The following is a 13,926-nucleotide window of genomic DNA, read 5'->3' as shown; positions in this document are numbered from 1 at the left end:
TAAAAGTTGGACTATTGAGAATCTTTTGGTAGCTCTGTGCGAAATGTACTTGGTCTCAACTTATTCAATACTCGGCAAAGACCAAACTTTCTTTGCTTGAACACGTTATAGGTACTCTTTATAGTTTATACAAATAAACCATAATCAAACCTTCTTTGAACCCCAAGCTTCTTCTATGAGCATCAACTTTCAACTTTGGACTTGTAAATTTTAAGATGGCTTCAATTGTTCTTGAACTTGTTCATATACTGCCTTTATTTTTGTGCTCCAAACTCTTCAACTTCCATACTCACTCTTGCTTGAATTGACAAAGATAAGAGATCCAGAAATTATGTGGATTTCTGCCAGACACCTTCAAATGGAGGTTTTATTTCATTGATCGATTGACTGAGCTATTATAAGCAAACTCAACTCGATAAATGACAAATCTCATTTCCTTAAATGCTCTTTTACTAACCTTCTCAACAAGTTTCCAAGAGATTTATTCAAAAAATTTGTTTGGCCATCAATTCGGGATAGAGGCAGGAGCTTCCAAATTGTACTTAAAAAATGATTAATAAATTTCAAATCACAATCTAAAGTAATATATCTAGGAACACCAAGATGAAATTCATTTTTTACACAATTTATTTTACCATGAGGGTTGTTGATACTGATGCAGTAGGCTTGTAGAAATGGCTTAGTTTTGAAGCATTCACTAATTGAGAGTAGTATGTACAGTTAAACTTACAACTAAAGGAAATCTCTCTTTTTCTTGTAATAATCTCGCCTTTGTGCTTAAGTTGTAATGATCATGCCATTCAAACCTTTGGTTGCAGAATATAGTCAATGGATTTGTCTTCAAAGCCAAGCAAATGATAATCCAGTTAATTTGGTCAGAATCCAGCTGCTACGAAAGCAAACTAAATAGATGTACTGCACCTAGCAGAAGCTCCATGGTTTGTTCTATGTGAATTGTTAAGCTAGCTGGAAGAAAATCCACCTACCACCTGGTATCAATAATGTTGGGGGGTTGAGCATGGGCTTAAATTTTTATAATATCATCATTTGCTCCTCACCCCAAGAAATAGAGCTTTGGAAAATGAATTGAATTATCAAAAGTTGTTTGGAGTAGTTGCATCCTGTGGCCGTAGAAGGGAAAAATATCAAAACAATTCTGCAATAGCATAATCCTAGTCTTACTTGTAGTCAAGCAAAGCAATCCTAGTCTTACTTATAGTTCAAGTATTGTTAGTATAGGATTTAGCCTAATATAAATACACTTTAACGGATTGATTGTAATACTGATACACCACCTCATAGTTATCATCAAAGGCTTTCCAATGTGGTTGTTGGCCTCTAAGGCTGGACCACATTAATTCCTTACATTTTCTCTCTTTCTTTATATCTTTTTTAATCTTTATCAACATAATATCTAGAAGCAGCATTTTAGACCATTTTAGCCTAATTTGGTCAGTTCTGTCCAATTGGGTCCATTTTGGTCCTTTGGGTCTATTTAGTCTACTTTTGTGCAATTCAACCCACTTTCGTCAAGTTTGGTCTATTTGGTTTAATTTGGTATAATTCGGCCAATTTCGGTCCACTTTGGTCAAATTGAAAGCTAAACATTAATTTGTAACTTATATAATCAAATTTGTAATTCCCCAAATCACTGGATTACGTGGCACACGGGCAGTGCCACATTTTTACAGGAACACAAAATTGGAGGCAAAGTCAAAGTAATGGATTCTCTACAAAGTGAAGGTTGACCGAACTTATTCTCCTTGAAATATTAATAGGATCAACCTAGTAGATCAATATATAAAATGACCAAGCTGATTCTCTTTGAAATATTGGTAGGATCAACCTAGTAGGTCAATATATAAAACATATTCATCTAAAAGCATTCCTTTTTGTTCATGTTTTTTCTTTTACTTTTTAGTCACAACACAAACCAAAAATAAAATAAAATAAAACTTTTTATATAGCCAAAAAATACTTCAATTTCAGAGCTCGGCGTTTAGCATGAATCACACACCATGACACGCTCTATTAAGATCAAGGGCTCTATGAAGAAGAGGCATTTCTTACATGAGCAAGGTGGTTGCAGATGACATGGTATAAGAAAAGAGTTTGGGATTAAATACTAATAGAGCTTTCAAACATAGTCAGTTTCAAGGATTACTCATTCTCATAAACCTCAAGTAATATAAGGACCTTGATCTTTATAATGAGCCTTAAAAGTTGCTAAGAAATGAAATCAACAAAAAATTGACTTGCACTTAGGTAAGCAAACGAAGAAAGCTAAATTCACCTTCATGACTCATGAGAAGCATAGATATAAGAAATTGCATAACTAAAGCAGCATAATAATATATAATCAAAATCCAGATATAAATGGTTTACCAGAGCAAAAAGCAAAACATGCTTGTTTTAACCAACTGCATAGCATTTATTCTAAAATAAAATCTGCCATAGCATCCCAAACAAAGTATCCATTTTCACAAAATGTTCATAGATACTAAAACTCTTTGAACCATAGGAAAAAAAGAAAAAAAAAACCATCAACGCAACCTTCTTGCTTCCCTTTCTGACTCAAGAAGAGTAAGGATATCACCTTCTCTAACTGGTCCCTTGACATTCCTCATAATTTGGCGGTTTGTATCGTCTGTAAACCTCACTCTCACTTGAGTAACTTGCCCTCTTGATCCTGTCCTACCAACAACTTTCGTCACAATTGCATGCTTCACGTAAGTGTTCATTTTGCATAGCTGTTGATCAAAAAAGTAAACAAGAGGATTGTTACAAAAGAATTATCATTAGTCACCATTATGATATCGTTTATTTTTATTTAGTATAATTAGTAAAGTCTTTTATTCTCCAATAAGATATTTAAAATGAAATCCAAATAGCACAAAAGAGAAATACATTAATATCTTAATCAGATAATAAAGTGCAATCCTTATACTACTACACTCATCAAAGGTTCAAGTGCTATTATATTTATAAATAAAAAAAAACAAACAAAAACTTTATACAGCCATTTGAAATTGAAACAAAAACTAATTTCATTATTCCATTGTTTTTTGGTTACTAAAACATGTACACCTTAAAACTCTTACTGGGTTTTCAAAATCCGAGAATTATTCGGTTGGGATTCACTGAATTAATTAGCTCTTATGTCAGTCTGAATCTTTCCCCAAATTCAAAACACCAACTTTTTTATTTATTTATTTAATAGAGTAATTTTGGCCAGTTGAGGGGGGAAAAATTCAATCAAATTAATAAAGTTGGAATTCACAAAACGTGGCGAAGAGTTGGTAGGAAGTAATTGCCATTTTCAGAAAAAGAGGAGGAGGTGTGCGGGATACCGCCATCGGTTGAGCTACATAACAAAAAAATAAAAATAATTGAGAAAATAATTAGATACATTTAAAAATTACAATTACAAAAAGAAATATTACTTGATTGTTGGTATAGGCCTCCCCCTACTAATAGGAATGTGACTGTCCTCTATCCCTAGTTGTAACTGACCTTTCCCGAAAAGAAGAGGATACTAGGGGATATAGCTAGTAAATGGAACTCCAACTCCCTCGCTCCTAACTCAACTATGCCCAGATAATCTACTAAAGAACTTCATTCGTTGGCCGAAGCCGGCTCACTTCATTCTGAAACTCCTCTTTCTATACTTAATCAGAAGAACTATAACTCTTTTCTTTACACTTTGTCCTAGAAGCCCGGGACTAGCAACCAATAGGAGAAGAGGACCCTAGCAACAATAGCAAGAGCAGCAAGAGCAGCCCTGCCTGCGAGTAGAGGAACAAGGATACTAGCATTCTAGAAGGAGCAGGGTACATTTCCAAGAGGACCCTTCCTTGCTGAGGATGCCACCCTTGAACTCAAAGTGGACGTAACAACAAGGTTAACTACTGAGCGAGAACTCCTTGGTTTCACTCCTGCTGTGCAGCTATGGCATAAAGGTTTGCTCTTTTTCCTATAGGTAGGAGTACCGGCCCATTCTTAAAGATATAAATACAAGTAATTTTTTTTAATATAAGAATAGTCCGCCCCCCTCTGATCCAAGCTTATCTCCGATTCCTCTAGGTCTCGAGAAAAGAGGGAAGTCTTATATATCTGATGATAAAGAAATAATTTAATTTCTAAGTTGATGCAAAATTGGGTTGAAATAAAATTCAACAGCACGGTTGAGATGCTGGTACCAATTTCTAGGGGAAAGAAAGAGAGAAATATTCATTTAAAAATTTTATATTGTGTTTGGATTTGAATTTTTTTTATATCATTAATCTAAAATTGTTGGTGTAAATTTAACAGTATATATGATTTGAATTTAAGAGATTTTGCTTTCAAAATAAAAAAAAATTATAAAAAAAAAATCTCGAGATCCTAATCCAAACAACCTATGTTCTAATATTTCAAATTGTTATTTGCCTCACAATCAATTAAAAGCAATCATAAAAGTTCAATAACAGTTAATGTACAGCAACATAAAACAAAGAAGATTAGAGGAAAAAAAAAAAAAAACCTGATTGCCAAGAGATCACTCACGCTGGTTAAATAAAAATGCTCCTTGTTTAAGAGAAATTAAAAACGCAAATAATCAAAAAGTAGAGGAGGAACCTGACATGGTAATAGAATGACTAAATTAGCCTTAGATAGGCCAATTAGACTGGGATTTACTGTATATTATTTGGGCCAAGGAAAACCAGGCCTAGGAGCCCAAAGCCTCATCTCAAGTCCAAATAATGGATCAGGTATTTTATCAAACACCCAATTGCCTAATGATTACACCATCACTCTTGGGCCTTGGCCCTTGGCTTTAAAGGGACTAGGAGTCCAAGAGTAGCATGGCACACTAGGGAAAATAAATTAAAATAGCACATTGTTAAGAGCCTTCTAAACTCAACTCAACTTGCATGTCTTACGTTTTTAATGAAGATATACAGATTCATATTTTATTTTCTCTAATTATGAAATTAAGAAAAAAAGAAGAAGAATATGAAGCAATGCAACATGTTGACACATTCCAATTCGAAAGAACTAATTGGAGAAACTGTTGGACATGCTTGAATGATTGAGAGGATTTTTGTGAGTGGACTTACTATTACTTGTTATGATGTCTAACTTATTTAGGTCAAGAATTTTGGCATATTTTTGATATAATAGAATGTGAGTAACTATTTATTATTTTTTCTTCACTGATCACAAACTGCGATATCATATTTGTAACGAAGTTACTGTACAAAAATTGTAGCGCTAGATTTTTTTTTTGGTCATTGTCAGTTTGTCACGAAATTGGCTTTTGCAACTCTTCAATCTCGAGAATAGTGAACAACTGTTCCATGCTTGTGTTTGTAAATGGTAGTAAAAAGGTTGTCAAGAATATTGTTGGCAAGTGGCAACACAAGGTAAAGCATATTATTATATATGTACTGTACTTTTTTTTTTTCCAACCCTAGCCACTTTGTAGTTTGTGTAATATTTTTAGGAAATCACGTGTATTGTTGGACCGTGTGAACACTTTGCTACGTTCTCGGGCCTCCTTTTATGTTTCAAACTTACAACGTCCTTGATGCTTTAGCTTTCGAGGTGTAATTGCTACTATTTTGTACTTTTCTTTTGTCGTTATTGACCAAAAATAACACAAGCTGATTTTTTTTTTATCTTTATTTTATTTTTTTAAGTTTTAACAAGAGAAGACAAAATTTGCATCCTAAAAATTTATCTTAAAAGTTTAAAATATCTAGAGATACTAATTTAACTATAAGATTCTTAATTTGGAATTAAGCATTCAATAATACATCATTTCTTCAAGTTTATAAAAAAAAAAGACATTAACATTGTCGGGTTTTTGTTTTTGGCTTTTATTTATTTATTTAGTTTTTGTTTTTTTCCCACCTTTCTTGACATTAGGCATTTAATGTGTCACTAATAATTTAGGAAATGTCAAAATTTCATATTAGGATATTTTTTATTTCAAATTAAACTAACTTCATAATATAAATTTAATATTATAAATTTAAAACTATATTCAGTATCACATTATTTAAAATTTTCAATTAGGGTTGTCAATGGATTAGTTTTGGACTCATTTCAAACTTGTTCCGCTCAGGTTGGGTTAAAGAAGACGACATCCACAGCCAACTGTCAATCACCACGGGTTGAGTCAGATTGAGCTCAAAAGGATGATCAGTTGGTTCGGTCAAAACCGATGGAGCAATAGTGGGCATTAGAGAGTAGATCTTTGCCAATCTAAGTGAAGAAAAGTAGACTTTTGGATTTGAGAGTAGATCTTTTGAATTTGAGTGGAGATCTAAGCAAACATGATTGAATCTAAGAGAAGGGTTGCCTGAATGTTGTTGAATCTAGGTATATTTGGCCTTATTTTAAGTGCTTATTGATCAGGTTGAATGGCTCAGGTTTTAGATAAGGAAACCTATCACTTGACCTATTAGATTTAGTTTCTGAGGGTTGAGACCTGCAACTAACCACCTAAGGTGTTAGATTGGGTTGCAACAAATGGGTTGGGTTGGCTGGCCAGGAAGCTTGAAGAGTCATATTTTCAATAATGAAATAATATGTATAATTTATATGTACTAAAGAAAAAAATTAATAATAAAATCTAAACTGTGCTCCATTTTTTTTTTCCATCTTTTTTAAATACAAGAATATTATATTTCATGATCCTTATTAAACAATTGCACACAACTTGCGTAGATTAGGCTTGCGCAACTTGGTTCAACATAACAATTGCCTTCAATGGTGACACTTGTCAAGAGGAGATTGCACCGACCACCAACTTCAAAAATGCAATGTGTATGTAACCCACCGTTGACGCCTTGTTTCTGCCTCCCATAATTTTGGTCATCCTGCTCCCACTGATAATTTGATCGAGAACATCACCTTTACAAAACTTTATTCCAATCATTCTGACACTCCTATTTAGATGTGCCTGCGCGTACATGTGGCTGTAGAGAGAGACAGAGGAAAAGAGAAACATTCTTCATGAGAAAGATCTGAAAAGAAATATTAAGTTATAGAAGAACATAAGTTACATAATCACTGTGCAACCATGTGACCATAATATCAATTTGAATGGGTCTAAAAGATCATGATTAATTATTTATTTCAAGACATGTGAATTGATAGTCATATTTGTCAAGCTCCTTGCATGCTCATGTTTTCAAGGAAAAAATGTGGCTATAGTACACTATACTGTGGAAAGACTGATCCCTGGCGGCATCTTGAGTCTAGACTTGGAAAAAATATAATATAATATAATACTTGTTTGACTTGGGAAAAAAAATATAATACTTGATTACTTGTTAAATATATTAACGTAAATCATGATTTTTTGAAGTAGTTTTTTTGTAATAGAGGTATGCTCCAAATCAAGTTAATTCTCTTGTTTTTCGTTAATTCTCTCTTCCCTCTTTTTACATCACTTTAATTCTTTTGTGGATTAATTACTATTTTGATCCTCAATCTTTGTCCTATGTTTTAAATAACCTTTCAAATGTGCCATTTTGATTAAATTTAAATGTTTTATTATTGTGTCAAAATAGTGATTAAGTGGTGGATAGAAAAAAAAGAGGTGGCACCACTGCGTACTCTTGGTACGGTGATCATTTCACAAGTATAAATACTTGTAGAGTGTGGAGGGCAAGAGCCGGGGTTCAAGTTTCCAAGAGGGAGATTCACACACATATACACTTAGATTATGTTAGAGTGAAATTTTTATCTTGTATCAAAAAAGAAAAAGAAAAAAAGAGGTGGCAAATGAGATTAAAATAATCTGTTTATGCTGATTGGATGCTAAAGTGAATGCCATGCAGCTTTTTTTTCACAATAAAAAGTGCCAAAACCTATTCAAGAAAACACATAATAGGATCATATAATGGGGTAGGTCTCCAAAAATCACAATAAGTATTATTTTGAGATTTGTTCAATAACAAAAGCATTGAAAGAAGATTTCTTGGAGCTGGGGATTTGAACTTCCGTTGACACTACAAAAAACGCGCTTTTGGGCCGCGTTTTTTAGCCGCGTTTTTCTAAAACGCAGCTACAGACCCTGTTTTGAATCGCGTTTATGTAAAACGCAGCTCCAGGAAACACGTATAGCCGCGTTTAGTAAACGCGGCTATAGACCCGCACTGAAGCTACGTTCTTCGGTGTTGAGGCTGCGTTTGGCTGGTAGGATTTCAGCCGCGTTTTTAGAAACGCGGCTATAGGGAATTTTTTTCCTTCTTTTTCATTATTTCTGGAGTGGCGTTTAAGAAACGCAGCTCCAGACATTTTGAAGCTGCGTTTTATTAAACGCAGCTCCTAAATGCTGAAGCTGTGTTTCATTAAACGCAACTCCACACATATTGAAGCCGCGTTTAAGCAAACGCAGCTTAAAAATTTAGTATAAATAAAAAAAAAAATTAATAGGAATCCCTAAATCAGACCGCAAAAAACCCTAACTCTCCACCCGCTCTCTCTCACTCACCTGCCCAAACCCAAACTCTATTCGAAGCTCTTCTCAAGGCCTCACCAACTCCTCCTCTTCCAAACCTTATGTCCGCATCTACCATGGCATTAAGTCACATTCGAGTCAAATCCACCGAAACCGCGTTCATAAGTCCCGAGTTCTTCGTACAAAAAAAGTTCCAAAAATGAAATAACCCACGAAACCGAATCTTCAACATACGAATTGACGAAATCGTGGTCAATCAAAGTCAACATTCTCTGTCTCTGTCTTCCTTAAAGACCTTCTTCTCCCCCTCTCTACTAGACTCTATTATTCCCCAAATCCACTCTCACTCTCACTCTTAGTTGAGAACTGCACGTGACCCACACACTCTCACTCCGACGCCGTTTCACTTCAGGCAGGTACGTCTCTCACTCTCTCTCTCATTGCATTTCAAACAATGAAGTTGATGGGTGTAATTTGTTGTAAATTTCAGGGCAGTTTTTTTCATTTGATTCTTAAAACTGTAACCCCTAAAATTTTTTCCACAAAGCTTTATTAGGTTCTGTCTCCCTCGTCTTTCAATCTCCGCCGTCGATTGGCCTCGCTTTCAAGTTCGCCGAGTTGGAATGCGTCTCCAAGGTTGCTTCCCTTCTATCCTTCTATTCTTCTTGCTTGGATTGTGATTATAATGTATTTAATTTGATGGTATGCCAAATCGTGAGAAGCGTAGATGGAGTTCTAGAATTATATAAATTTTATATTATTGTTGTTTAAGTGTGTGTCTTTGTCTCTTTGGTTTCATTTCTGTAGTGATGTTTGTCTCTCCAATTCTTATTGTTTGTATACTACAGGTTTATTTTTGGTTTTATTTTTTTTTTTGGGTGTCTAATAAAAAACCAGAAAAAATCACTGATTCAAATGTTTGACATGAAAACAAACAAAGTATAAACGGATTAGAAGCCCCGATTTTGTCTTTAAATGCTTCTTTAGCAATTTGAGAAAAAAGGTTGTGTATATGGCTTAGTGGAATAGAGGATGAAAACCAACGTGAAGATCATCATAAAAATGTAATTATTTATTCCATTTCTCAATTGTTAGCCTGTTGAGTTTTATGCAAGTATTAGGATTTTTGTCTATTAGTCTGTTACTGGGCTACTAGCCAGCACCAATTCTGAAAATTCAAACTTCAGTAGGCATGACCTTATATGCTTATGCCATCCTTAATTTCATAGAGCAGGAGGTTTTGAAATGGATTTGACTTTGCCAATAGTCGTAGTTTCAAGGTCCTTTGAACACACCATTACATTTTAAATGCTTTTCTTTTTAAAATTGTTGTTGACAGTATATATTGTCTCAAATTTTATAATCTTGTCAAAATGCTGGGATATATATTTGGATTTCTGATATTAGCTTGTTTGTTATCGATGATTTCCTCCTCCACTATGGTTGTTATTGATGTTACCTTCTAGGTTGATCCATTATTGGATTTAGCACTTCTAAAATGAATTAGGGAGGTCTTTAATCTAGTGGCAATTACAATTTATATTGTTAAGACTTTTTCGTTATAACGTTTTGGGTGACACTCCTTGGTTTTTTCTCCTCACTTGGGCATGCTATTTTATAGCTTTTACTATGAATAGACAGTGTCTTTGTTATTGATAGTTGGACTCTGAAGTGATGATTGAAAAACTGAATGTGTAGAACCAAGCTAAGTTCTTTGTGAATCCTACTAACAAGGTTTCGTTCTTTCACATCAAGTTGTTCTTCGGCCTATGTAATAGTGGAATATTTTCTACCTTGCAAAGGCATACCGATATTTTTTCCCATAAATTAATGCAACTCATTATGTTATCAAATTCAATTGGATTTGCTTGGTGTCTTTGGAAGTGGATTTAATCGTTTTCTTTATTAAAGTTCATAGCATTTCATAAAAATTGATATGGTTATGTTTCAATCGTGCCTTACTGGGTAAATAGTTATGGAGATATGGTTTGGAACCAGAGTCTCTTTGGAGGAAAGTCATTGATAGCAAATATGGTTATGATATTTGTCAGTGGACTCCAAAGAGGTGCAAGGGACTTATGCGGTGGGGCTTTGGAATTATATTAGAAAGGGATGGGATCAGTTTGCTTCACACATCCAATATGAGGTAGGGGATGGTTCCCAAGAGTTGTTTTGGAAGAATCATTGAGATGGTAATAGTTCCTTTCAAGATAGACATCCGGAGCTGTTTAGATTTACTAGAGACAAAGATGCTCGAGTCTTTGACTGTATGGAATGGGTACATGGCAAGGCACACTAGAGACCTAATTTTATTTGAGATATTCAAGATTGGGAGTTGGAGTCTATGACTCAATTTTTAGATGATTTGTATGCTGCACAGGTTGATTCATCTGGTGGTGATAAGCTGGTTTGGCTCCCTTCCACCAAAAAAGGGTTTCAAATCAAGAGTTATTACATAGTGATCAGTACTAGAGCAGCTCATACTCTTAATTTTCGTTGGAAGTGTGTTTGGAGAGGTATTTCCGCACCTAGTATCCTTATTTGTCTAGGAGGCAACACTGGGATAAATTCTAATGGCAAATAACCTCTGTAAAAGGGGTATTGTAATCATGGATTGGTGTTGCACATGTAAATTATTTGGTGAAACATTAAGTAATCTGTTGTCCTATTGTTCAATTGCCTATGATTTGTGGGGCTTTTTTTTCTCCTGCACCATCAGGATTGCTTGGGTCATGCCAAATTCAATCAAGTCTATGGAGTCTTGAAGGGGAATGATGGGGTGCCGTAGGTATGGAACTATATGGTGGGCAGGGCCAGCCTGTATTCTATGGTGCATTTAGAGAGAGAAATCTGTGGAAATTTGTGGAGAAGAAGCTTTCTATACCGAATCTCATGTTTCTTTTCTTGAAAACTCTCTTTGAATGGGTGACACTATCTCAGCCTTTTTTCTTATGGATTTTTTTGACTCCTTGTACTTGTATCCCTAATCTTATAGCTTCCTTTTCTATCTTTGGTTTCTTTCTATCTTTTAAATCTCTGAATACTTCCAGTATACACTTCTCCAAATTTAATAATTTACAATTACTTATCAAAAAAAAAAAAAAAAACACCTCATTTTTCATCTTGATAAGCTATTTGATTTTAGTTGTGCAAGAAGATCAACCTAACTTCATGGCCTATTTAGTTTTGCTGTTGGTTTGGTTTTTACATGTACGAGTGAGTAATTGGTCTATAAATTAATTGTTTAATTTAAGATATCTTTTTGTACCCTACTCACATTTCACTTTATAAGATTGGAAGACTTGGTTTGCATAGAATCCTTATGAGATAGGTTATACTCATTCAGTGCTGTTTTATTGTTGTTCTATTCCATTTTCGAATACCCTAAAATGAGTTTCTTTTGGGAAGTCAATTAGCAAAAAAAATTTGTAATTAATCAAACTTCTTTTGGTTATCTTTTTTTTTGCTGATTCAAGTTACTCTCTCTATGAATTAATCATAATTGGAAAACTATGTAATATATTCTATGATTTTTTTTTAAGTAATAATGATAATAATAATCTCTAAGCATATCAACAATATCAATCGTAAGGTTCTTTATGTTGTGGGGCTTCTTCAAGAAGAATTTGATTCAATGGTGTTTGTGAAGGTTGAGAAGGCTCCACTTAAACTGACATAGGTGGTTTAGATGCCCTGATACAGGATATTGTCGAGGCAGTTGAACTCCCTGGACTATAGTATATTGTTGGTCAGAGTGCATATTTTCTATAATTACTATGAAGATTGCATGAACTTGAATGATCCTTGTCAAGTTTTAAAACTTAATGCTGTTGATATTGTATTTATTATGCAAAATATGATGGTGTGACACAAATATCCAGTGAAATAAATTTCTTAGACATAACCTGAACTGGACCTAAAACTCAATGACAGAAATTAAACATGTTTCTTTGGTTTTATTTGACAACATAGTGAGGCTTAAGGAGTAAACCCAATTCCATGTACATGACGTTCCGAAAAGTAAACCCTTTTTTTAGGAAAAGATAGAAAAACTATATTACTTAAAGGCAAATAGTAGAAAGATGTAATAGGAATACTAGGTACTATTACTGATCAAAAAAAACAAAAGTAATGCTAGGTACTAAGCATTATACAGAATTTGGTTCTATTCACTGAAAGGTGAAGCTGGCATCTTAGCAAAAAGGAAAGGTCAGGCTGATAGAGCATATTAAATGGTACATTTTTCATATGCCTTTTGGAAAGGTAGTTATATTTTATGGAATGCTTAAATGTATACTTCATTGTTTTTAGGTGGTAGATCAAAATGCCCATGTCAAATCTGTTAAGTACGCATCAGTATTTCAAGGCGAAAAGAGTAATTCTAGTTTAAATTGTGTTTTTGCTTATACTTGAGCTTTTTTTTTTTTTTTTTTTTTTTTTGGTTTTAGAGCTAATTGGCCTTGTGGTACTGTGGATATATTGATCTTATCTGTACCTTCAACTTTGCTGTTTGTCAGTTTGGGCTTCAAATATTGCTGTAGTTTATATCTTGGTAATCTATATAGGGTGTGAGATTGATTCTATTATTGTTAAATGGGTCATGGGTGTTTTCTTTTTCTCACCTCTAAGTCAAGTTATTTGATTTTTGTTTACTCTTGGAGTGTTACATGTTCATTCTCCTGAATCTCATCTGCTTTATTTGATTTCAAGAGAAACTCTATATACTCACTGATTTAACTATTGCATGACATTTGGCTTGGTTGTTTTGAGAGGATTAAATTTATCCGAAACTAGTTGGAATTAGATAACTATGTGATTCTAATTGTAAATTTTACACCAAAATCTTCAAAACGTTGCCCTTGAAGTAAAAAGAGCTAGTAATAGGGGACTACTTTTGTAAAATATTTCAGAATACTACTTCTATTTACGATGATAAAGATTGGAGAGCAAGTGTCAAATGTCCAAATGTAATTCAATGATTGATTGTTTAGGTAGGCAGTTGCATTTGATTCCTTAATTTGTACGTGTGTCATTTGTAGACAAGTCAAGAAGGCTTTGCATTTCTTTTAAATAGAATTTGTAACAAATTAAACAAATTGATTACAATGGGAAATGCTTCTTAGTTCTCACTGTTAAGGCGTAGCAATAAATGCGTCTTTTGGGTGTGCATGGGTTGAGTTGGGTCTTGTTGAAGGGATTTTTTGACCCAACCCACCATGGTGGGTCAAAAAAAATTCAACCCAACCCAACCTATTACATAAGTCCAATCCAACCCACATGGGTTGGGTTGGATTGGGTTGAATGGGTTGGCAAATTTTTATTATTATTAAATTGAGTAGGAAAAAAATATAAATATAAATATATTAAAAAAAATTCAAAGATTAGTATCAATGTAACTCCTTAAAAGCAAACAACACTAATAACTAAACAATAATAGTAATTTATTAGAGTTTTGGTGAACTAATTGGCTT

At 33.9% G+C, this 13,926-nt stretch overlaps 1 protein-coding gene across 1 annotated transcript; it reads right to left on the bottom strand.

The window, feature by feature from the left end:
• Positions 1–2,543: 2,543 nt before the first annotated feature.
• LOC142643307 (small ribosomal subunit protein eS28z/eS28y-like) lies at positions 2,544–2,741 on the bottom strand. The gene has a single exon (XM_075817876.1). It carries the CDS (start codon positions 2,739–2,741, stop codon positions 2,544–2,546), a length of 198 nt encoding a protein of 65 aa, XP_075673991.1.
• Between the last annotated feature and the right edge of the window lie 11,185 nt (positions 2,742–13,926).

This window comes from Castanea sativa, chromosome 1 (assembly GCF_040712315.1).
Source record: "Castanea sativa cultivar Marrone di Chiusa Pesio chromosome 1, ASM4071231v1".
Lineage (NCBI taxonomy): Eukaryota > Viridiplantae > Streptophyta > Magnoliopsida > Fagales > Fagaceae > Castanea > Castanea sativa.
Note: the sequence above shows the minus strand (reverse complement) of the source record. Positions and strands in the feature narration are given on the sequence as shown.